General features: G+C 38.9%; 1 protein-coding gene across 1 annotated transcript in view; it reads left to right on the top strand.

The window, feature by feature from the left end:
- Positions 1 to 27,139, top strand: part of b4galnt4a (beta-1,4-N-acetyl-galactosaminyl transferase 4a) — a 277,540-nt gene that overhangs the window by 235,006 nt on the left and 15,395 nt on the right. Inside the window, exons 9-14 of the mRNA XM_062997332.1 lie at positions 10,580 to 10,646; positions 20,196 to 20,339; positions 20,460 to 20,569; positions 22,584 to 22,684; positions 23,838 to 23,911; positions 25,816 to 27,031. Of these exons, the coding sequence (XP_062853402.1) occupies positions 10,580 to 10,646; positions 20,196 to 20,339; positions 20,460 to 20,569; positions 22,584 to 22,684; positions 23,838 to 23,911; positions 25,816 to 27,031 (1,712 nt within the window). The remainder of the gene's footprint in view (positions 1 to 10,579; positions 10,647 to 20,195; positions 20,340 to 20,459; positions 20,570 to 22,583; positions 22,685 to 23,837; positions 23,912 to 25,815; positions 27,032 to 27,139) is intronic.

The raw sequence follows: 27,139 nt of genomic DNA, 5'->3' as shown, positions 1-27,139 counted from the left end.
CTCATTGATTTACTTACTCGCTCATTAACATTTAGCGAGTGAAACTCCCTACACATGGGAGAATGGTAGGCACTGGAGTTATTTTAATGTGCTTCAGATCATTGATGCTGTACGACAGAAGTAAAATAATGAAGTCAGTAATTCTGCTGGTAGAGTAGAATAGGGAGAAGTGAATATGAGACCATTTCTCTTTGCAGAATCACTATAAATCATTCAGCATCCTCTCATGTGCGCTCTCCTCTTTAGCTCATCATACAGGTTTTCTATGAAACTGAGATGACCATGGCAGAAGCTTGATTTTGTGTTGTTCTGGACATTATCCTGCTGTAAAATTGAATGATTTAAAAAATCTCCTCAACATTTTTCAGTGTATTCTTTTTATACCAAACACACCTTGATTGTTGCCACAAAGCTTGATTTTCATTCAACCTGACCATAAAACATGGTTGCAGTCAAAATCTCAGAAATGTTTAGCAAACTCAAGATGCTTATGTCTGTGGTAAGACCAGCCCTACAAATAACCTTTTGGCATGGAGCTGGTGTCCGATGGCAGTTTTGGAGACTTGGTGACCCAGAGGTGCTAATATTTTTTTATGTAACTCTGAATCAGTGATCCTTGGAGATGTTTTGACTCTCTTACCATGTTCCACAGTGTGTAGGGGCTGATGCTTTATTTTTATGTATGAATTTAGTCAGAGAAAATCATCAATGATAGAAATCTTACTAATGACATCACAAACGGAAGCTGCATATTCAACTCTGCTCATGTGGTTTTGTTATTTATTTTACAGAAAGGGTTTGGATATATCAGGACATTGATACTCCGCTTATCATCATTTTAATGGCCATACTTACACCGACCAGGCATAACATTATGACCACCGACAGAAGGCAAGCTGGCTGAGGCAGTGTGATGCTTTGGGCAATGTTCTGCTGGGAAACTTTGGGTCCTGTCATCCATGTGGATGTTACTTTGACACATACCACCTACCTAAGCATTGTTGCAGACCATGTACACCCTTTCATGGAAGCGTTATTCCCTAATGGCTGTGGCCTCTTTCAGCAGGATAATGCACCCTGCCACAAAGCAAAAATGGTTCAGGAATGGTTTGAGGAGCACAACAACGAGTTTGAGGTGTTGACTTGCCCTCCGAATTCCCATTATCTCAATCCAATCGAGCATCTGTGGGATGTGCTGGACAAACAAATCTGATCCATGGAGGCCACACCTCACAACTTACAGGAGTTAAAGGATCTGCTGCTAACATCTTGGTGCCAGATACCACAGCACACCTTCAGGGGTCTAGTGGAGTTCATGCCTCGGCGAGTCAGGGCTGTTTTGGCAGCAAAAGGGGGGCCAACACTATATTAGGAATATGGTCATAATGTTATGCCTGATCTGTGTATGTTTAACATTTAACTAGCATGTTTGGTCAGCCCTTGTAATAAACTTTAAGCCACAGACTCTGTTTAAGATCTACATTAGAAAGGCTAAAGTTGTTTTGTTGATATTGTTTATGTTTTTCTTACTGTTCTACTGTTTTAGTGAATAAGACATAAAGACGTTGAAATGACACTATTTAATATTTTGAAGGGATGAGTCAGAGTCAGAGTCAGTCAGAGAGGTTTTATTGTCATTTCAGCTACATACAAGTACATATTGAAACGAAACAGCGTTCCTCTAGGATCACGGTGTAACACGGTACAAAAAGTGCAAGACAATACAAAACAGTGCAAATACAACAATAATACAAAAAATCCTATAATAAATAACTACAAAAGATATTCCTAATTATCCCTAATCTAAACAAGTACTTAGAAGACAGGACTAAAGACAAGTGTTAGTACATGATGGTGAATAGATGGTACAATGGTTCATGAGGTAGTGACATGTGATGATTGGTTGGTTATAGGGGAAAATATTGGCAAAATCTGAATCACTACATTGTTAAATCTGTCTCAGAAATGTCTGCTTGGTTTATAAAATTGGTTTTTATAGGTTTTTTCCCTATTCAAAGAGAAATGAGCCTGTATGAGTGGGTGTAAAAATGCCAGTCCTCTGCTCTAAATGGATGTGTCTTTAGCAAAGAGATTAATTTAATCTAAAACCTAGCTATAGATGGTGGTGTTACAATCACAGATCACCTTGCAATCCTTTCTTGACCACCACACATTCTGCTCTAAATTTGCACATGCATATGCTCTGGATTTACACCGTGGAATACAGTCTGGACAGGATGCCCATTCATAGCAGGGCAACACATACTCACCTATTCACTCACACTCTACTCACACCTCAGACCTAGGTGATTAATTCAGAGCAGCCACTCCACTGAGGAAAAACCGAGTATCTGGTGGAAACTCGTGCACACATTAAAAAAACTAGACAGACTCTTTGATTAAACCTACAGTTCAGAATAGAAATGTCATATTCTGTATGATTTTGAAAGATGGGGTGAGACAGAATACCTGAAAAAAGCTGCACAAATGCCAGGAGAATGTGCCAACTCCTCATAGACAGGGACCAGAAGTACAACCCCAAAGCAGAAAAAGTTGGGACAGCATGGAAAATGCAAATAATAAAAAAAAAAACACAGAGTTTATTACATTTACTTTGACTTTTATTTAATTGCAGACAGGATGAACCTGAGATATTTTATGTTTAATCTGTTCAACTTTATTTCATTTATTAATAAACATCCATTCCTGCATTTCAGGCCTGCAATACATTCCAAAAAAAGTTGGGACAGTAAAGCATTTACAACTTTGTAATGTTGCCATTCCTTTTCACCTCACTTTAAAGACGTTTTGGCACAGAGGAGACCAAGTGATTTAGTGTTTCAGCTTTTATTTTGTCCCATTCTTCCTGCAAACACGTCTTAAGATGTGCAACATTACGGGGACGTTGTTGTTTCAAAATTCTCCACACATTCTTTATTGGGGACAGGTCAGGACTGCAGGCAGGTCCCCTCTTCTTCTGCAGCCATGCTTTTGTAATGTGTGCAGCATGTGCTTTTGCATTGTCTTGTTAAAAATGCATGGACGTCCCTGGAAAAGATGACATCTTTAGGGCAGCATATGTTGCTCTAAGATCTCAATGTACTTTCTGCATTAATGCTGCCATCACAGAAGTGTAAATGACCATTGCCAAGGCCATGAAAGACCCTGGCTTTTGGACTTGTTGCTGATAACAGTCTGGATGGTCCTTTTCATCTATGGTCCAGAGCACATGGTTCATTTTTGGAATGCTGATTTATCTGACCACAATACATGTTTCCACTGTGTGATAGTCCATCCTAGATGCCTCCTGTAGGGGGAGAAATATGCATTCTTTGAGGTACATTGTTTTCAAACATTTTAATCATTTTCTCACACATTTGTTGACAAACTGGAGATCCTCTGAACATTTTTGCTCATCAAAGACTCAGCCTTTCCTGGATGCTGCTTTTGTACCAAACCATGATTACAATCACCTGTTGACATCACCTGTTAGTTATTTAGTTTTTTTCACCTTATTACTAGCCCTAAATTGCCCCCGTCCCAACTTTTTTTGGAATGTGTGGCAGGTCTGAAATGCAAGAATGGAGGTATATTAACAAATGAAATGAAGTTGAGCAGACAAAACATGAAATATCTTGGGTTCAAACTGTCTGCAATCAAATGAAAGTCAAAATAAATGTAAGAAACACTGCATTTTATTTTATTTGCATTTTCCATACTGTCCCAACTTTTTCTGATTTGTAAGTACTGAACTCAAAATTATTTGTTTTAATGAAATAATTTAAACTTCATAAGCTTTTCTTATACTAGGGGGTTGGTGTGCAACTCGTATCTTTTAAGTTTTAGTCTTGGAGGTCCAACAAACCAACACTGCCTACAATTGCAGAAGATTTGTCTTTTTAGATGTATTAACCGTTTCAGAAATTAAAACAAAAAGCAGGACTGTTTGCTGTTTGAAAACCAGCATGTCTTAGCTTTGCCCTCAGCAACATTTTGTCGAAATGTCCTGTCTGAAAAGAGTAACCCCTTCACACTGTCACAAATCCTTACCGCCAGATGTAAACATGATAAAATACTGCTGCCTCCTACCACTGTTGTGTTCCTCTGTTGTTACATTGTATTATTTTCTTCCTGGTATTGATTCTCAGGCTTTGCAGGAACAAGGTTTCAGGCCAGTAACTCTATATATTTCCTGCAGAGCAACTGTCATCATAGTTCTGAATCTCAGCACAAAGAGAGCAAACACAAAAATGCACTGATTATAGCTCTCGCTGTTGTATGGTGACATTTAGTTTTAATGAAAGAGGCTTTTAAGTGCTAATGGGTTTCATCTATACACTCCACTAATGGAAAGGCATGACTTTGTGAGAGAAACACTGAAAAAGTGAAAACAGTCCTGGAGAACCTGTGCTCTGCACATTTTTTTCTTTTACCCTTGTTCTGACTAATATCATCAGCTACTTAGCAAGTCCCTTAGGGACTAGCTTAGGTGTGTAAATGTATGTAGACACCAGACCATGAGCTTGTTGAATTGAAAACAAATAGCATTAATGTGGGGTTGGCACACTTTTTCAACTGCTTTTGTGTGCTGGATTCACCTGTAAATCCTCAATTATGATCAGAGGAGGGTACATTGGTGTAGTAGTGGTTCCGCTCATGTATTGTCGGAACACTGGTAACTGGAGTCCTTTAAAAACCTGGCACAGTGTTCCACTCTACTCTGTACATATTTATATTTATTATGACTGCAGTATTGTTTCTAAAGTGTGCCATATATTCTGTGCAATGTTTACTTAAGCTACTCAGGGCATGTGCATTACCCTACTTCTACCTCAATGCTGTTTTCAACCATTGTCTTTTGTCTTGTTTATAATTATAGTTTTAGTCAGATTTTTTAGGCACACAACATTAAAACCACCTCCTTGTTTCTACACTCACTGTCCATTTTATCACTTACCATATAGAAGTACTGACTGTAGTCGTCTGTTTCTCTGCATGCTTTGTTAGCCCCCTTTCATGCTGTTCTTCAATGGTCAGGAGCCCCACAGGACCACCACAGAGCAGGTATTATTTGGGTTGTGGGTCATTCTCATCACTGCAGTGACACTGACATGGTGATGGTGTGTTAGTGTATGTTGTGCTGGTATGAGTGGATCAGACACAGCAGTGTTGCTGGAGTTTTAAATATTGTGTCCACTCACTGTCCACTCTATTAGACACTCCTACCTAGTTGGTCCACCTTGTAGATGTAAAGTCAGAGACGATCGCTCATCCATTGCTGCTGTTTTAGTTGGTCATCTTCTAGACCTTAATCAGTGGTCACAGGACGCTGCCCACACGGCGATGTTGGTTGGATATTTTTGGTTGGTGGACTATTCTCAGTCCAGCAGTGACAGTGAGATGTTTAAAAACTCCATCAGCATTGCTGTGTCTTATCCACTCATACCAGCACAACACACACTAACATACCACCACCATATCAATGTCACTGCAGTGCTGAGAATGACCAGGGTTATTATTGTTAACGAAAACGAATGAAATAACGAAAACTGAAATTGAAAAAACATTTTCGTTAACTGAAATAAATAAAAACGGTAATTAAAAGAAAAACGATAACTAACTGGAACTGTATTATGCGTTTACAAAACTAACTAAAATGTACTGAAATTATAGATAGAATACCCTTTGTTTTCGTGTTTGTCAATTTATTTATGAGCCTTGTGAACTGATATGAAATCGATTTTTTCCACTCAAGCAGTTTTACGTTCTTGTTTACAGTCCGTTTCTGCTCACCACGCTAGCCTGCAAAATGACGACAGCAAAAGTTGGGAGAAAGCGCCAGAGTCCTATATGGGATTTCTTTGAATATGACTGAGAGAAAGATAAAAGCAAGTGTCTTGTAGTGGAAACGGGTGAAAAAATACAGTATGTGGAATACTTCTCAAGGGGAAAAACCCCACGAATCTCAAAGTCCATTTGAGAAGCTGGAGCAGCGTGTTTTACTCAAAATCAACAAGAAATTGTTGATTGACTGAAGTACACCCATATCTCTCTCTCTCTCTCTCTCTCTCTCCCTCTCTGTTCACTTTCTGATGTTATATACAACATGCGAGGTACAGTATTGTTAGTTCTACTGCACTGATATGCCAAAAAGCATACCCGCATCTTGTGCTGGGCATTCCACTTCCTAATTTATTTTTGAGTTAGTAATTTTGGTCAAAAATTTATAAAAACCTGTAGAGTTCATTGGGTTTTTGAGTTTATGTTTTTCTCAGATTGAGCTCCCTGATGTGTGTCTCATGAATAAGTTTATATTATTATGTTCATGTGTGTCCTTAGTCTATTGACTATTTTCAGCAGCAGTATTACACACATTTTGCACTTAAGGCGGCTATCTTGTGGACTGTTACAGTTTTTGTGGACAGTTGGTTGTTCAACAGTAATTGAATACATTTTTTAAATGGTATCTTTTGTTGAGTTTTTATTACACAATACTTACTCTGACCTTTTTTGAATCCTGCACCTGAAAAGTAACCCAAAGTATGAAAAAACTAAAACTAATACTAGAAAAAATGAAAACTAAACTAAGACTAAGCATTAATAAAATAATAATAACTAATAAAAACTAGCAAACCCACTCTAAAAACTAATTAAAACTAACTGAATTAGAGAGAAAAAAGTCACAATGAAATAAAACTAAACTATAATGAAAAATCCAAAACTATTATAACCTTGAGAATGACCCACCACCCAAATAATACCTGCTCTGTGGTGGTCCTGTGGGGGTCCTGATCATTAAAAAAACAGGGTGAAAGCAGGCTAAAAAGTATGTAGAGAAACAGATAGACTACAGTCAGTAATTGTAGAACTACAAAGTGCTTCTATATGGTAAGTGGAGCTGATAAAATGGACAGTGAGTGTAGAAACAAGGAGGTGGTTTTAATGTTATGGCTGATTGGTGTGTACTTCTTGTTCCTATGTTTATCTTTTGTATGTGTAAGCGATGTTGGATTACTGCTCAATTTCATTGTACACTGTGCAATGACAATAAAGGCAGCTTATCTTATCTTATCTCATCCTAACTGGCAGGTTCGGACAGTTCCCTGCACATCATGTATCTCGGCATATCATGTTCTCATTTTTGTGCTATCTCTTTTATATCCACTTTCTCCATTGTGGGTTGCAGATGTTTTTGTGTCTTTTATAATACTTTTGAAGCTCATTTATAGTCACCATTGGGTGCATTTATACTTCTCAGACCATGTCTTTCCTCACCTAGATGCCCAAATTGGTTAGACTGCCAAACCTCGGAAGGTTTAAGGTTAGGTCAAGCTTCTACCATTTTAAAATGATTGAGGCTACTGTGGTTGTAGGAACACTCAAATTACATATTGTTTTACACCCTTGTTCTAAACAATGCCAGTTTACTGGACTTCATGGATTGGTGTTTGTCCTGACAATTCAGTGTAAATTGAAGGCCATATAAATCCAAGTGTGTCTCTTCCAAACTACGTCAAATCAATTCAAATTGCAGCAGGTGGACTCCAATTACATTTGGAGTTGGAGTTCCACAGAAAGGAGTTTGATTTCTTGTAGATTAGAGATTTCAGTTTAGTTTAAAACTGTAATAAAATGGGTAAATATCCATTATCAGTTATATCTATTTAAAATCAGATCCACTACAAAAAGTGTGCAAAAAGTCAAAAGGGTCTAAATACTTTCTGAATCCACTGTAACTGAACACAATCTGGTACCACTGTTTACCTGTGCTGTCATGTATGTCTTATGCTTTTGCTTTATTTGGTTTAGGTTTAGGGTGGCAAGATAGACAACAGCTAAGTAACAAGATAATGTTAGATTTTGCTATACTACTGCACTAATAGGAATCAAGGAATCAAACAATCTTTCATTTTTATATAGCATTTTATAACTAAAAATGCATTAAAAAAGATGCAATATTATTTCTCAAAAGCATGTACCTGTATAAATCACAGTATGAACTTTATATTTTATGTTTTATATTAATATCAAATATGTTTTATAGGTGACTTCTTCATAAATGTGATAGAGCTTCTAGTTCGAGCGACAGTGCATTCTAGGGAGCCAACAATTGTTCTCTCATGGCCTGTTGAATGGCGATGTCAAGCCAAATCAGATTTATTTGTATAGCTACAGATGATCAAAGCTGTTGATCAGGGGAACCGCTGATATAATTAAATACACGTTACTGAGAGCCGGGAATGACTGGATAGAGAGCTCTCTCAAATAAAGAAAGCTGCAAGAAACACAGCACCAGCCGTCTACCTTACTGAATGAGCTTAGTTAATGACTCGGGGATGAGCTGAGCTTCGGGCTTGGTTAAACAGCCCCAGAGTCAGCTGTAGTGCATTAGCGCCGATGAGTGCTGCAACTCCTGGGACTTGTAGACCACTTAGGACCATAGTGACAACAATCAAGCCATTATAGGGTTGTGCTGCCCAATACATTCATTCAGATACTGCAGAGCCAGGCTGTATCTGAGCCATGAGCCATGTAGCGCTTTGTTATTATTATTTAATTGCAGTATAATAATAATAATTATGAAGTGCCATTATGAATGTCAATTCCGACTACTGAATATGACTAGTGTTTCTGTAGATCAGGGGTTTTCAACCTTTTTGCACATGTGCCTCCCTTCGTGTGCTGACCTTGAACTTGCGCCCCCCCCCCCCCATCCATACACCCTCACCCCCCCCCCCCCCCCGAATCAACCCTCGCACAGAAACTATTGCGAAAGCTCTTGACAAGCTAAAATAATATAATTAACGTTATATAATATAAAATATTATTAAATATTATCATTAACGTTAACGCATCATACATACGATGCAATATTGCTGATTAAAATATTGAAAGCTATATCCTTTTCAATGCGATGGCTGAACATATTCTTCGAGCACATTATAGAAATTCAACTAGTTGTAAATCCTAAGCGGTACTTGCTTTTGATGTAGATCAGAAGAGCAGAAAACGTTACTTCACAGAGCCAAGTAGAGGCAAAAGTACATCAATGCTAAGTTTGCTAGTTCAGGATACTCTGCTTTGACTGACAGAAAACTCAGGTGAGCTAACATTTAGCTCCATGGGCAGAACAAGTCTGACTTGTTTACCGCTCTGTGGTAATAGCCAGTTTAATTAAGCCTCCCACCTGTAAGAAAAGGGAGTCACACAAGGTGTTCCAGTAGCTGGTGTTTTTCTAAACCGCATCATTCATTAATAACAGTAAAAACTGAGAGCTGACTGAGAAGAGAAAGTCAGAACGTGCACAAGCTTCACGAATCAACTCCTGAATCACTTAAAGCGATATTGTGAACAGAGCATCTCCCACTATACACCTCTCTTAAAGACACACACACACACCCATGTCCTATAACAGCAGTCATTGCTTTTGTCACTGATTTATCTTCACTGTTAGCCCTATTTTTAAGTTTTGCTGGCCAACGGTCCTTTTTTAGACTGAACTGGATAACATTAAACATGCGTGTGCATGGCCAGCGAGACTAATCAAATATGTCTCCTGTGGGTGAAAAATGAAAAAAATCTCATAATGTCACGCCCCCCTGGACAGGTACATTGAAAACCCCTGCTCTAGATCACCCTGTCTTTTTTTTGTCTTCTTTTGTAATTACCATGGAACTTTATTTATTAATAAATGATTTATAAATGACTTAATGTCATTGGTCCCATCTTCTTTGCCTTTTGCAAATAAAGTAATGACAAATATTGTCTTTCTAGTTTTGACATTAAACAGCATTTTCTGGTATTAAAAAGTGGCTGTTCTTCTTTAAAACAAACATGAGTTTTAATTCCAGGTTTATATCCCTGTGGGTTCAGTGAAGCAGCTCACAATGCTGATGTCTCACAGCTCTGGAGGCTGCAGTGATTGATGGCACTGATAGTGTGTGCTGAAGTGTCCTGCATGTACAATGTTGTCCCATGACACAATAGCTCTGTCTCCATCAAGCAGTCCACCTCCAGTTCGACCTTCAACTGCCCCATGTTTAAAACATTAACAGTATGACCCACGCAGGGTAATGAGATTGTGTAATTGGGCATATCCTTCATATTTGTCTTTGATTTATTTATTATGTGAATAATGTATAAGCTTCTACCTGTGTGTGTGTGTTGTGTATGCTTGGTGTCTCAATTTTCACCACGGAAAATGCCTTGTCTCCACTTATTAGTAGGAGGATAACAAGAAGTGACATGGTAATTGCTGAATGTCTTTAAATGACTTGTAGACTGTCAGTTGCTATGTTGCCAAGAAAAGTGTGCGTGTGTGTGTGTGGGGGGGGTGTTTAGACAGTAGCTGTTTTTGATATGAGAATATCAGCACGTGTAAGTGTAGCACATATATGAAAGACAATCCTACCTGCTGTGAGTGTGATATAAATAAAGAACAATGTAGACTTTACTCCCTTCATGGGCTCTTCTTATCTATTTATATACGTGAAGTTTCTTTTCACCCTCACACTCATATCTCTCTTGTCTTTTTTTCCCACCCTCTGTCCCCATATCTCACTTTCTTTTTTCATTACAGTGGCGCCCTTTTCTGCCAGGTCTGAAATATGAGGTCATTGATTCTGCCTACATCTCTCTGTATACAGGTAAGCTCCTCTAACACACACACACACACACACACACACACACACACTACACACACACACTCACACACAAAACACCTCATACCAGGAACAGAGTACAAGCGTCCTGCAGCTGAATGGTCATGACTTTTAAAGAACATGCATGTTCTCCAAGTACATGTATGTTCTCCAACACACAGTGGATTTAGAAAATAGGGCGGTACAGTGGCTCAGTGGGTAGCACTGTCTCCTCACAGCAAGAAGGTCCAGGGTTCGATCCCCAGGTGGAGCGATCTGGGTCCTTTCTGTGTGGAGTTTGCATGTTCTCCCCATGTATGCGTGGGTTTCCTTTGGGAGCTCTGGTTTCCTCCCACAGTCCAAAGACATACAAGTGAGGTGAATTGGAGATACAAGACTGTCCATGACTGTGTTTGACATTGAAACTTGTGAACTGATGAATCTTGTGTGGCGAATGCCATCTGTCATGGATGTAACCAAGGTGTGTGGAACATGACGTTAAAATCCTAATAAATAAATACATTTAGAAAATATTCAGTCCCCTTTACACTTTTTACATACTTTATTTTGTTGAAAATTTGATTTTGTGTGGCTATAATTGCCATTTTACCCACCAATCTACAGTAAATAACTCATAATGATTATGTGAAAACATGCTTTGAGTGTTTATTAAATTTAAATTAAATAAAAAATAAAAAATGGAAATCTGTTATTCACAAATTTATTTAGACCCTTTCTCTATGACACTGCAAATCGTAGCCATGTGCATCATGTTTCACTTATTTATCCTTGAACTGTGTCTAAAACAGTTGGAGCCCAGTTATTGTAATTTGAATTGATTACACTTAGTTTAGCACACACCTGGGCCCACAATTTACACTGCAATGCATTTACAAAAAAAAGTCATGACTGGATGACTGGTTGCTTGCCATCTAAGCAGACAGAGCTTAAGTGGATCTGCTATGATGAATGGGATATACTGCACAAATTCAGGTTGTAGAGAAGTATTTAAAAAGACTTAAACAGCTGTAATTGCTGCCAAAGTCATTTCTACAAAGTATTGAATTAAGGGTCTTACCTTTGTAAATAAGATATTTTAGTCTTTGATCTTTAAATATTTCTGAATTCACCTTTTCACTTTGTTCACTGATGGGTAAAACATGGCAGTTATATCTATTCAAAACCAAGTTCACAATACCATCAAATGTCAAGGGGTCAATTTTTGAATCCACTGTATGTCATTGTACCAATTTAAATCATGGCATCACACAGTCACACTTTACGTATACATTTTATCCAAGGCGACTTTTAGTACTGTGATAGTATATTGTCTAAGCAACTGATGGTTAAGGGCCTTGCTTAAGGGCCCAACAGTGGCAACCTGGCAGTGGTTGGGCTTGAACCAGCGACCTTTCCATTACTAGTCCAGTGCTTTAACCACTAGGCTACAGCTGCCCTTACACCTATTTATTTGTCAGGATGAATCGTTTAGCCAATCTAGCAATTGTGATGTACTGCAAAAAGAGTAGCTAAAGGAAATCTATAAAACATAGCAAATCCTTAAAGAAAATAAATGGAGATTAGGTTTAAACCTAATGTCACAAGACTTTGAAGCTACAGAAAACACACACTACCTGATGCATCAATGCCCCTGTATTGTAACATACAACATGATGAAACATTTCTAATACTTTTGGTTTTTGGTATTAGCTCTTTTGTAGTCTGTATTTAAGAAATGCTCTTGTTTCATGTTCAACTTCTCAATAATATTTTAAATCAGTTTCATAAGTGGTTCTGCACTCCTACTACAACAATGGATTGCGGTTGATCAGATTGTATTTTAGTTTTTTCACGTATTTGGTTTTTACACTTCTGATTATCTATCTAGAAGCTTGTGTAATATGTTTTAACATGTGATGTGTACTAAACTATATTTACATAAAGAGCAGAATCCCAAAAAAGAAAAGTTATGATGTGACCAATACAGCCTGAGATTCTGAGATGTTTAAATGTATGTGATGTGCCCTAGGCTTTAAGCACTTGTATTTAAGTTGGACATAATGGTAACATAGCTTGAATTCAGCTTAAAAATAAATAACTTGTATTTTAAACACAACTCATCTTGAAGCTAGACTCTTGATCAGTTAATAAATCATCTCATTCACACAACTCCATATTGACTTTTCCTTGGTCATAATGTTCAGTATTTGGCATTAAGTGCACAGACAAATTCTCACCTCTTATCAAGTCCTCCAGCAAGACAGAGACAAATTACACTCTGCTAGCAATCAGGATCTCCTCTTTTAGAGGCACTCTTATTAAGAGAAAAACTAATTACACACATTTTAGTGACCACTTGCACTGGTGGCTAATTTAGCAGCCAGCCTGTCTTATCTATTGTGTATGTTAATGAGCACAGGCTAATGAATGTTTAAAATGTAGCTCTTTTTTTATCCAAAATTATTTAGAACTAGAGTTTCATTCAACTCTTACTTTTTGAAACAAGAAAGAGACAAGGAAATGTCTTTCAAAGCTGTTCTATTGTACAAATGAATAAACTTTTCATCCAAAAAAAACAGCCCAGCATGAAAGCATCTCCTAATTGTAAATTCTATTGTCTAAAAAAGAAGTTTCAAACAAAGAAAACATTAAGAGTTTAAATGATTTATGTTATTATTAAAAACTTTTGAATAAGGACATTATTAAAGCATTTTTTTTGGATATCCAGCAACTGTCCCCCAGCAACTGTCCTGATTTTCATCATAAATCTGGTTTAACAGTGAGGTACTAAAAAAGAATTCTGGCTGCCTCAATATAATGTTCTATAGTAAATTTCCCTAAATAATTATTATTAGAAATGTCCTGATCCAGTCGTGTGATTAATACCCGGTCCAGACTTGATAGTGCCATCATGTAATTATTACTGTAGTGGACCTAATCCAGGGTCTTTGGCCAGTACTGTCCCTAATACAGCTGAGTATTGGATTGGTGCTGTTCCATTATTAATGTAGCTAAAAGCTTATTGCCCTAATTAGTATTTTGCATTAGTCAGTAAGTCAGTATTTAATACCATCTTACTGTTGGCAGCAGCACAAAATGGCTTTTTCCGTGGTGAGGTGTATATTTTCTTTTACAGCCTCTTGGCGTGGGAGAATTTAAATTAAAGTTATTTTAGAAATTTATATTAATCAAGGATAATAAACACTATTTAAAGAGTACATTTTACCAGACTTTTAGATTATATTCATAAGCAGCACATACAGTGTATGGAAAAGAGTTCTGTAGGATTAATGGAAGTGTGTCCAAACACAATGAAGTTAGAATTGCATTATTACAAGTTTTTTGATAAAGAAAAGCTCCAATAAAATAGTTTATAATTGCAATATGATTCAGTTCCTATTGTAAGTTAGGTTTATTCGCAAAATGTACACACTTTCACCTGTTAGCAATGACCCTCCTAATGCCACTTTTAATAACCACTGCGGTCTAAAAATTATTTAACCCCCTGAATAGAATCCCTCATAAGAGCACAAATTCACAAATCAGGTTGATGCAACTACTCAATGGATTCATTAGTTGCATCAGGTGTGCTTAAGATAAAACACATCAAATACCTGGATTGGCTAGGCGTTTGACTGTGACGTTTGATTGCAAGTTAAAAATATGTCAAGATAGTTATCCAAAAAGTTAAGAGAAGAAACAATTGCCTTGGACAAACAAGGACAAGGATACAAAAAGATAGCAATAACTCCAAATATTCCTAGATATACAGTTTGAGGTTCACAAGTTCAGAGTTGAAGGAACACTGGCTGCACTACCTGGACGTGGCAGACAAAGGAAGCTATAACCATCTGGCACAAGATCCCCAAGAAAGCAGGTGGTCCAAAACCTGTCAAAGTGCTACTCTTAAAGACTAGCAGAAAGATTTGTTGGCAGTAGGCACTGAGGTTTCAGTTTGCACAGTAAGGCGCTGAACGTCTCCAAGCCAGAACTCCAAGACCTCTACTACCTCTACTGACCCAACAGCACAATAAGAGTCAGCTCCAATGTGTTCAAGTCCATATAAATAAGCCACAGAAGTTTTGTAATTCTGTTCTGTGGAGCAATAAATCAAAACTGGAACTTTTTAAGCCTATCAATCAGCAGTATGTCTGGCAGAGAAAGAATAAAGCATATTGAACAGAACACCCTGCCTACAGTAAAGCATGGCGGTGACTCTGTGATGCTCTTGGGCTGCTTTGCTTCCTCTGACACTGGAAACCTGCAGCATGTGGAGGGTAAGAGAGATTTAATCAAGTATCAGGAAATTCTGGAATGGGCAACACGGTGGCTCGGTGGGTAGCACTGTCGCCTCACAGCAAGTAGGTCCTGTGTTCGATCCCCAGGCGGTCCGGGTCCTTTCTGTGCGGAGTTTGCATGTTCTCCCCGTGTCTGCGTGGGTTTCCTCCAGGAGCTCCGGTTTCCTCCCACAGTCCAAAAACATGCCGTCATGACCCTAATTGGATAAGTGGTTAAGAAAGTAACAAAGTGATCAGGAATAAAATCCCATGCTTGTGTTTCATTGGATCTTTCAACAGGACAATGATCCCCAGCATACCTCAAAGTCCACTGAGGCTTGGTTTCAAAAGAAGTCCTGGAGAGTTCTAGAGTGCCCATCACATTCACCTGACCTTAACCCCATAGAAAATAATTGGTGGGATTTGAAAAAGGTGGCACCATGCAAACCCAAGAATATTGGTGGACTGGAGTCCATTACCTATGAGGAATGGGCTAAGATTCCTCAGAAACGCTGCCCTTTAAATAAGTGTGTGTGTGTGTGTGTGTGTGTGTGTGTGTTTGCTTTTCTTAACCTCTATCTACTTATTATAAGCATGGAGACCTCTTTTTCCAATTGTATGTGAAATTTTCACATAACCTTTAAAATGCTCCATAAAGATTTATGTTTATAAATGTATTACTCATGAACAGGAGCACTTTTAGGAATTATAGCCCAGCTAAAATTATGTGTTTGGCTTCTTGCCTCAAAACAGCATGTCATAAGATGTAATAGTAATAGATACTATGGTATTTGCCAAATTGGCATTTACTGAAGAAAATTAACTGCACTTCACGACTAATGTACTACTGGCTTCTCAACAGAGGCTCATCTTACATTAGCTGTGATTACTCTGGGCAGGTGCAACATTTCATTCCACTAAAATCTTTGTACATACACGTTAATCCAGTTACAAATCATTAGAGTAGACCATTTTCTAAAACTTGTATCTTCATTATCACTTCAGTTATAAAATAACCTATTAAAGAGTATTTAATTAAACCCCCAGATTACATGCAAAGAATATAAATCCTATATTTTAGACCTCTTAAAATTAAAACTGTCATAATCAACACCCAGTTCCACCCCACACCCTCTATGGTGCCTCTGTAAATGTGTTAAGACTGAGAACTTTATCAGATCTTATTTTAACTATCATGCAAGTTGTTTCCATGAGAATGTAAGTTCATACTAACTGTTTGGTAATTTATATTTTTTCTAACCTTCTTCTGTGGATTTTTTATCATAGTGAGGAGACAGTTTTACTCTAAATTGCAAATATTGTGAAGACACGAAGTCATTCAAGCCATTTAATTTTCAGTTTGCATTTTGTTTATGCTTCAGTTCCCGCAGTGGGCTTATGGAGCTGGAAGAAAGGAATTGTGGGACATGAGTTGCTAAGCAACCCCAGCTAGCCCCAGTTTTTCAGTGTTTAACCATGTCTTCTCCAGGGGTGCATGGCAGCTTTTCAGTTACAAAATACAATAAATATGCCTTCACTTTATGAGACGCCATGTAGTGATTCAGTGTTTCTTTATAGGTCTGATATACTGTATAGTCAGAGTCAGAGAGGTTTTATTGTCATTTCAGCTACATACAAGTACATATTGAAACGAAACAGCGTTCCTCTAGGATCACGGTGTAACACGGTACAAAAAGTGCGAGACAAAAACAGTGTAAATACAAAACAGTGTAGGTACAACAATAAATACAAAAAATCCTATAATAAATAACTACAAAAGATATTCCTAATTATCCCTAATCTAAACAAGTAATTAGAAGACGGGACTAAAGACAAGTGTTAGTACATGATGGTGAATAGATGGTACAATGGTTCATGAGGTAGTGACATGTTGTACATTAGCAGCGTAAAATTGGCAATGCAGATAAGGTGCCTAAAAAGTAAATAAGGTGAAAAAATACAAGTAATGTGCAGAAATTAAAAAAACTTGTGCAGTTCCAGGAGGTGTGCAAAAAATGCAAGTTACATAGTCAATACAGTTCAGTGTGTGGCAGCAGAAAATTTCCGGAGGAAATTGTTATAGTACTGAGTTAAGGAGTCTGATATAGTGCAGTTAACCTGGCGTTTCACCAATCATCAACCTTTCTGACCCTCTCATCTGATCTTTTCTAGCTACTTAATGTTTTTTTATTCTGACTGAAGTCTGTGCTGCCCCTGCAGTGACCCTTATACAGGTTATACATCACTCACAACGTTACTAAAAACCACCTCTGAACCCAGAATCTGAAGCATGTAGCATGCTGAGTACAGCTGATAAAGTGTATACTGCATAGGAACATGGGTTCTGAAGACCTGGGTTAAAGTCCTGTCTTCGGTCACATGTCAGAAGTGGATTTGCTGTTCTAAATTGCCCCTAGGTGTGACTGAAGGATTGATGTCCACTGCATGTCTGTACCCCCGCCTTGTGTCCAGTGTTTTCCAAGTGACGTTAAACCCAGAGCGTTCTTGACCGTGATAAACAAGGTATTTTTAAAGATTCTGACGGTTTCACGGTATATCACGGTATGTTTTATTTTTTGTATGACTGGGACTTTTTATATTTTTGTGACTTTTTTTACTGTTATAAGTACATAAATATAAAACATTTTAATTTTACCATGTATATAGGGAAGGTTTTGAGTACTATAAGGTTTGTTTGGCAAAACAAAATGACACAATATATGATGGAAACAGGTGCAGTATATACATTTTTTAATGTTTATTTGATATGTAAGTATTGCACAATTACCCTTAGCTCTCCCTTTACCAAATAAAACAACTTTTGTAAACTCCACTGTACAACTTGACCACAGGTCTGTTGTAGAAAAGTGGACAACTTTATATATTTCCGCTTCCAGCTTGTATCTGAGTTGTAGGTATGACATTGGTATAGCAACTGACCTGAAGTATTTTTGCCCTGGTAAGACATACCTCGAATCCAGATTTTAATTATTGCTCTGAAAGCTTATTTCTCAACTGTCTATAGAGGAATTATGTCGTTGCATATGTGGATTATTGTTGCGTTAGTAATGTTGCTCCACCGTTTGCTCGTTTGCAACAGCCGTGGCTTGTCAGGTTCTTCCGGTCGATATTTGGTCTCCCTCTCTTCATCTTCCATCTGTTTTCTGTTTTTGTTTATTTTTTCCACCATATTAAGAAAGCCTCTCTCATCTGTTAACACTGTTATGCTAATGCTACTTGGTTAAACAAGTGAGCTGTACCTGATCTGCACAGTGCTCTGTAGCGCTTTTAGCGTCGACCAATATTATAGGATTTGCTGCCTATTGAAGCCTAGAGCTGTTGTATTAACTATGTTATGGTATGGCGGTATATGAAAAATCCATATCGTATAAGGAATGAAAACTGGTAAACTGAATGTACCGTCATACCGCCCAGCACTAGAATGAATTGATTTGTTGTCGCTGATATCTCTATGCTTTTTATTGTATGTATGGCACAAAAGCTACCAGCATGAGAGGATAGACGATGGTTAGCACATGCTTTCTCTTTCTCCATTTTTAATCATTGCTTCTCTTTTCGACTGCCCAATTAGGACACTGAGTGAATTGAAGTGAATTGGCAGAAAAGGCCAAGTATTGACCTTGTTTGTTTAGCACCACTATGGTAGATAAAGAGAAAAACCAGAGTGAACCCAGGCAATATTGGTCTTCTGGAGTCTTGTCTATGCTTGGATGTGGCAATTCTCTTATTAATACGGTTTAAATGCACCAACACCTTAAAAGCAATAGCTATTGCAGTTCACATCTGTGTTAATTGGACATTTCCGTATTTGTATTTACCACCTATACATTTTGTTATGCTGTTAAGCCTGTTTAAACTTTGAGCACAGCATCAAATCATAAAATCTGAAAGCTGCACAACACTCAAAAAGTCAGCACATAAGTAGAACTTTACCATCTTCACCTGCAGCTGGAACTTTTGTTTTAGAAGTTACCAGAAAGGGGTGCACAGGTGGCATTGCAAGGTATTCTCTGAGTGTGAATCTTAGCTGTGCTACTGGTTCGGCTGGGTGCCCCCTAGCAGGCATAATTGGCAGTGCCTGCAGCATGCAAAATTGGCCACCAGTCTGGTGTGTGGGAAAGACCGGACTAATAAGTGGGTGGGGTCTTCAGTGCTGTGTAAGGATCCTGGTTAGTAGCCCGGGGTGCCTGAACAGAAGTAGAGGAGCACGGAGATCAGTGCATGACTCTCCGTGTGTAGTGTCCGGCCTCAAGTACAAATCCACCAAACTATGGGCAAATAAGAAGGGGTCGAGTGCGTGCATGCGTCAGAGGGAGCGTGGGGCAGGCGAATATACCCTTCTTGGATGCGATCGGGATACCCTGCAGCTGAAGACTAATTGGCTGTGTTAAAACTGAGAGAAAAAGGGAGAAAATCCATAAATAAAATAAAAATAAAATGTTACCAGAAAGAAGTGCACACTTCCAGTTTTTGGTGCCGAAGGTTTAAACGTATTTATTCAGCTATTTTTACTAAACACTTCCTCCTGGTAGAAGAAAACCAGAGTACTCAGAAGAATTATCCCCAGGCACAAGAACTAGGTGTTAGAATTGTACTTACTCTATCATCTGTGCCACGTCTCAGAAATTGTAGCTCTTTACAAAAATAGCCTTTCTTTTATTGGTCACACAATGAAAAATTTAATGCGCCATGTGAAGCCTCAATGGACTTAGTGCTGATGTCTTTTCATATGATTACATTCTCCAATTAAATCAAAAGTGTCATGCACATAAATCAGGTGTCCTTAGAGAGCTTGGATGGATGATGGATGTTTGGGTGGATGAATGGATGAATGAATCGTTGGACTAGATATGTCGCTGCACTGATGGATGGCTGTGATTAAGGTTTAGACTCCTTGTAAATAAAGATTTAAAGTGAGCAGACTTTATTTAGTAAGCAACATGTAAAGCAATCATTTTTTTCATTTATTTGGGCTTTTTACTAAACCATGAATGTTAAAATTTAATTCAAATGATCTCTGACAGTAACAATGTTATCTAAACTGAAATCTGAATCTACTCTTTTTGGCTGGTTCTGCTTTTTAGTCATTTACTCAGAATAAATGCATTGGAAACGCTTTTACATCTCTCCCAGAGGGGAATACTGAAGCCACTTTGCTGCTAATGTTACCTTGATAAATTGAATATGTTCATTTCTACGGATAAAGAACTAAAACAGGGCATATACTATCTTACTTGTCCCTCTGTCTGTGTGAAAGATGAGAGCACTCTCAGGATGAATAGTGTGGATCACATCCCTCAGACACTGGCCAGCCACAGTCAACTCCCGGTGGGGACGCGGGGCAGCAGGCAGCATGGCGCCGACATGTTGAAACCAGACCCTCGTGACTATTTTTTCAGAAGTAAGTCCTTTATCTGATGCTTGTAATTGTTCTCCCTGTCAAATATTGCACTGAATATACTATATTAATAACACCTAACTCACGTAATTTATCTCTGTTTTTGTATTTGTTTCCCTTTAGCACCTTTAATTGACCCCTCACGACTGGAGAATGTGCTGCCCTCCTGTCTGTATTCACCCACATACGTCGTTAAAGACTTTCCCATCGCCCGCTATCAGGGTTTGCAGTTTGTAAGTTTATGACAAACAAGTAATGATTACATCCTAATCAGAAAATATTTGTGTAGGACTGTTTAGTAGATGTTTTGGGATTTTTTTCTCTTTCAACACCTGCATTTGTGAAACAAAGGGTACTATTACATGCACATGTAGTAATCGGTGCTATTATTGACGAGTGTTAAGCGGTGCTGCCCTCATTTGGCCAATACTTAGCAGTGCAGGAGAAATGGACTACCAAACTAATGACTGGGTAACATAGATCATTCTTTATAAGAGATTATACAAATTAGTTCCTGATAAATAAGTAATTCATCAACCACCATAGCAAGTATTTTTGTTTAATATTGACAACCACAACAGGTCCAGCACCATCCAGTAACACTGGGTGCAAAATAGAGATACCCATATATGACTACGTAAGTGGGTAGCACTGTCTCCTCACAGCAAGAAAGTCCTGGGTTCGATCCCCGGGAGGGGGGGGGGCTCTGGGTCCTTTCTGTGTGGAGTTTGCATGTTCTCAACGTGTCTAATGGATTTCTTCTGGGTGCTCCGGTTTCTTCCCACAGTCCAAAGACATGCAAGTGAGGAGAATTGGAGACTCTAAATTGTCCATTGACTGTGTTCGATATGACCTTGTGAACCGATGAACCTTGTGTAATGAGTGACTACCGTTCCTGTCATAAATGTAACCAAAGTGTAAAACATGACGTTAAAATCCTAATAAATAAACAAACAAACCCACATAAGATTAATAATCATCAATCATTAATTACACATTTACCTAGTCTCTCACAACTAGGCACAATTTATAGTAGCCAAATCCACCTTTTGCATGTTTTGAAGGTGTTTATTTTTCTGCTTTACCTGAATAAAATATGCAGACTTGCATACAGTGACTAGAGGCAAGATTTGAGTTCAGATCACCACATCCGTGGTGCTTTGCGACACCCACACAATCTGCTGCATTACTATTTGGAAGTGACTGTATAACATATATTTATCTTTAGTAACCATTTTAGCGGGATCCGAATTATGGTGGCTCCAGCACTTACCCAGAAACAGGCCCGCTTTTACATGAGAACATGAATTTAGGTCTAGATCTAAATGTAATCATAATAACATTATTAATAACATTAATCATTAATAACATAATTATAAATATAATCATAATCACACTATCAATACTAAGTCATTTACATAATGTCATCATTTTTTACAAAACGGTTTGGAAGTGCTGCTAACCTTACTACAGGGTGTCCCTAAAGCCTGGACACATAGGCAAAATGCACATTTTCAATACATTTTTCAATAACATTTTATTTCATTAGAATATTAATCAATAACATCTTCAGCGTGTTTTCCACTATTTGTGATGCAATATGTATGTGTGTGTATTTTAGTAAACATATAGTTAGTTATAGTTAGTGATATTTCCTATGTGTCCAGACTTTAGGGACACCCTGTACAACAGAAAGGTAATTTTGGATCTTCTTCATTCAGCGTTACCCTGCCCACTCTGTACCTAAAGTTAACTTTGGCCTATTTAACAGCATGTCAAATTTTAAGAGTTTCAACCTAAAGTCATGTCTCAGACTTTTTTGTTTAAAATTAAAAAGACTAAATTTACCCTGGGGCGGGGGCGGCACAGTGGCTGAGTGGCTATAGCACTGTCGCCTCACAGCAAGTGGTCTGGGTGCAGCGGACCGGATAAAATTGCAGAAGGAGGACTCCAAAGGAAATCTAGACACCACTTGATGATAATTAAAGTAAACAGGATGCACCTGACCACATTTTGAGTGCCACAGCAAAGAAACTGAATACCTCTGTGAATAAGAGTGATCTCTACAGCCATGTAGCAGAGTTCCTATGTTGTCTGTAGTTTGTAATATATTTGAATCTTATTTTATATTTTAATACCCCTGAATATGTTTCTTGAAAAAAATATTGTCAGACTTTTGTTTCAGGAAACAAGTCATTTCCCTTAACTAAAGCATTAATTATCTTATCTTTTTGTCTCTTTCATCAGGTTTATTTATCCTTTGTTTATCCTAACGACTTCACCCGGCTTACCCACATGGAACGAGAGAACAAGTGCTTCTACCGAGAGTCACCTATTTATCTGGAGAAGTAAGATTCCCATGCACAAAAATGTAAATGTTGGGATATTCCGCTAGCACACCAGCGACAAGATTTTGAACACCCCGGTTTGAATCTCAGCTCTGCTACCAGTTTACTGGGCGCCTTCTAGCGGGCACAGTTGACAGTGCCTGCAGCAGACACAAAGTGGCCGCCGTATCTGCTGGATGGAGAAATGACTGTACTAAGTGGGTGGCCGTACAAACACTGTGCAAGGAGGTGTTAACAGATAGAGGCGTCTGTGCAAAAGCACAGGCGTAAAGAAGGGGTCTGCTAGGACCACGCACGCGTCGGAGGGCACGTGAGCAGCAATATACCTTCCACAGCAGTGGAAGACAAATAGATTACGCTAAATAGGGAGAAAAGGGGAGAAATTGCATAAATAAATAGAAAAAAAAGAATTGTGAAAAAGCTAAATTATAAACATAAAGAATAGCTGTTAGAAAAATTTTATGTATGTTTTTTTTACATGCAAATCAAGTGTATAAAGTGGTGTAAAAAAACCAAATAAATGGGCCGCTCAGGTGGCGCAGCGGTAAAAACACTTGCTGGAACCAGAGCTGGGATCTCGAATACATCGTATCGAATCTCAGCTCTGCCTGCGGCCACATGAACAACGATTGGCCTGTTGTTCATATATGGGCGGGACTAAGCCGGATGGGGTCTCTCTCTCTCTCATGACTGGTGCAATTACGACCTCTGCTGGCTGATTGATGGTGCCTGCACAGAGATGAGAATAGAGTGCTCTCAGGGTGTGTCTCTCCATACACAATGCTGAGCTGCAGTGCACTCGTCAAAGTGCAGGTGATAAGATCCATACGGCATGCAGCCCACGTGTCGGAGGGGGCGTGGGTTAGCTTCGTTCTCCTCAGTCAGAGCAAGGATCGGCATTGGTGGAGAGGAAGCATGCTGCAATCGGGCAATTGGACGTGCTAAAAAAGGGAGGAAAAGGGGAGAAAATGCATAAACAAAATATTTTAAAAAAATAAAATAAATAAATAAATTACATGCAATTAATCAATCATTGGCATCTTTCATACTAAAAAACACAATAAACTAAGCAGTGTGTGGAATGCACAGGTCATAGATCTGATGAGTAATGGTAAGCTGTATAGTAATGGTTCCTTATTTCTGCATTTTTCAGGTTTGGCTTTTACAAGTACATGAAAATGGATGAGGAGGAGGATGACAGGCCATTCTTCTTCCCTAACCCTGATGGTGTGTGGAGTGTGTGTGTGTGTGTGTTTGGTTTAAATTTATATTGTAGCTGACTCAGTTCAGTGATCCAAAAACAAAATCAGCTTTATTAAAGTGGTGTTTACTCACGGCGTTTCATTAGGGCATGGCACATTGATACAAGCATAATGGGCTGGAGCCAAAAATCAACTGGCTCAGACTGATTTTATATTCACATTAGGGATATATAAATTGCCTGGAAGGACAATTAGAAGCTGTTTGTGAACGACTACCAGTTAAAGGTGTATAAATGGAATGTGTTTTATGTTTAAAATCTAAATATGCAGTATCCAAAATGTTCTTGGTTATAACCCATACACACTAGAGCAGTCAGTCCCATCTAGTCATGTTTCCTCAGAGTGTGCTTGCTTAAGAATGAGATGTTGTATTGAGACAATTGGGTTTTATTTAGCAGTGTCCATTAGATTGGAGATTGTCTGAGATGTTAAAGGCTGTGCATGCTAAGTAGATGGGATTACCTATTAGAGCTTTTACACATTCAGTGAAAAAAATAAACCAATGCCCCTGGTTAGAAAAAAAAATTCAATTAAGTGAAAGAAAGTTACAAGTGATTTTTACCTTAGGAAAATGTTCTGATCCCACAGAAGAGTTACAATAGTCAAGTCAAGTGAACTTTATTTATATAGAGCTTTTTACAATAGACATTGTCTCAAAGCAACTTTACAAAATCCAGGACCAACAGATACAAAACCCCCTGTTGAGCAAGCCGAGGGCGACTGTGGCAAGGATCTTGCCAATAGCACAAATTACTGACAGATTTCATGCTGGCTATGATAGAAAGGTGTCAGAACACACAGTGTATTACAGCTTGCTGCATATTGGGTTACGTAACCGCAGACCTATCAGAGTGTCCCTATTCCCTGCTGAAAGCTCCAACAATGGGCACAAAAGCATCCAAACTAGACCATGGTACAATGGAAGAGGTTTGCCTGGGCTGATGAATCATATTTTCTTTTGCATTATGTTGATGGCTTGGTGTTTGTGCGTCACTTACCGGGATAAGATATGGAACTAAAATGCACTATGGGAAAAAGACAAGCTGGCGAAGGTAGTATGATGCTTTGAGCAATGTTCTCCTGGCAATCCTTGGGTTCTGGAATACATGCAGATGGCACTTACACATACAATCTACCTAAACATTGTTGCAGACCAAGTACACCCCTTTATGGCAATGGTATTACCTAATGCCAGTGGCGTCTTTTAGCAGGATAATGCGCCCTGCTACACTACAAACGTTGTTTAGTTGTTAATAGTTTGAGGAACATGAGAAAGAGTTCAGGTTGTTCACCTGGTCTTTACAGTCCCCAAAACTCAATCCAATCAAGCAGCTGTGGGATGTGCTGGATGAACAAGGCTGATTTTTAGAGACCCCACCTCACACAGCAGTGGTCCCCAACCACCAGGCCATTTATTATCGGGCTGCACAGAAAGAATAAATAACTACAGATCGCTATAAAAGCAATGAAAACACTGTTTTCATTTCCAACAGACTATGGGTGTTATTGTCTCCTATCACCCAATCATCACTTGAAGATCTTCTTCCCATTAAAGCTTCTTTGAGTGGAAATTAGATGGCACTAAATCCGTAGTCTCAGTATCTCAGACACGACCAATTACTACTCCTGCCGCCCTCACCGTTTCCAACCAAAATATAAAAGTGTGGAAACTTTTTGAAGATCCCTCGTATATTTACAAAAATGAACTGTTTATTCTAGGTGATAAAATAATGAAAAAAGATCATTTTAAATAGTTGACTGGTATCAATAATACAGTCTAAGAAAATGTTAAAATATTTCCCCTTTAACACACCAGTGACAGTCTGAATTTCCGAATTGGTAACACTGCCTCTTCTGGTCCTTCTATAGATTTTCTTGAAGAGGAGGAAGGTGTTGATCCTGAGGATGAAGCTGAGTTTGTTGGCACTCCACCATCAAAGAGGACCACACACCCCAGCCAGGCGAGCCACCCCTCCACCCCTTCTAACAAAACAGGGTCTGTATCAATGAGAACTGAGAAAGAGGTGCCGCCAAAAAAACAAGCTCTGAGAAAAGAACAGAGACACTTTTTCCACAAGGATGATCAAGCGGCTAAAGTACGGAGAAAGCAGGTGGAGCCAGAGAGATCTGATGGACAGGAGGAAATACAGGAGGCAGCAGATTCTCAAAATGTAGTGCACACTCGCTCTTTGTCTTGGATCCAGAAACAGGTAAAGAAACAGGACCATGCACCGAAGCTGAGCAAATCTTCTTTGCTGTTTCCTAAGAAATCCTTGGCATCTCTTACCAACAGAGCTAAACAACTCTTGACTAACTCTGCCCATGCCAGTCATACCACAAACAACCACAAAAAAAGCCATAGCATTAGCAACAAGGACCATAAAAACAAGAAGAACAATAAAATCTACATCACCCGACCCCATTTAGCCAAAGGAAAGAAAAGTTCAGTTTCATATCAACCTCGAGAGATCTTTCCTGGTGTTTTTCTCTATCATACTGGAAAAACCACCAAGCTAATGAGCTTAAATTCTAAACCCAAAGTTAAAGAAGTCCTTGGGGTGTCTCGTCACCTTGCTAGACCCCCTCTCAGAGAAAACAGAATATCCCACCTAAACTTGAACTCTAGCAGACAAAGTGCAGCTCACCAAGCTTCCAGCAGAGCAGCTCTTGTGAGTCACACAGAAAAAAGCAACAAGCTAGCTTTACCTGCTAGTACCACGCAGCACTCATTTAATTCCTCAAAGAATGCCCTCCCTACCGAACCTCCCCATGTGACATCCTACCTCCGCACCACCGAGATCACCGAGACACAGCTGCATCAAGCAGGACCAGAAGCTGAGCAGGACGAAGAGGAGGGCGACCTATCAGATTACAGCTACGAGGAGGTGGAACCCCGGCCGGGCTGGGCGGAGGAGGCTATCAACTGGCAAAGGACGTTTTCTGTAAATAGTATGGACTTTGAGACGCTGCGTTCCGATTGGAATGATTTAAGGTGTAACGTCTCGGGAAACCTGCAGCTGCCCGAGAGTGAGGTGGTGGACGTGCTGGCTCAGTACATGGAGAAACTGAATGAGCGAAATGGAGGGTGAGGAAAGGGTGTATATTTGGGTGAATGCCTGTGTAAGCATGGATTACCATGCCAACATACATTGCATCACATTTGTATACAAATATTCTCTGCATAAATAGGCAT

Source organism: Trichomycterus rosablanca, chromosome 1 (assembly GCF_030014385.1).
Source record: "Trichomycterus rosablanca isolate fTriRos1 chromosome 1, fTriRos1.hap1, whole genome shotgun sequence".
In the NCBI taxonomy this organism is placed as follows: domain Eukaryota; kingdom Metazoa; phylum Chordata; class Actinopteri; order Siluriformes; family Trichomycteridae; genus Trichomycterus; species Trichomycterus rosablanca.
Note: the sequence above shows the minus strand (reverse complement) of the source record. Positions and strands in the feature narration are given on the sequence as shown.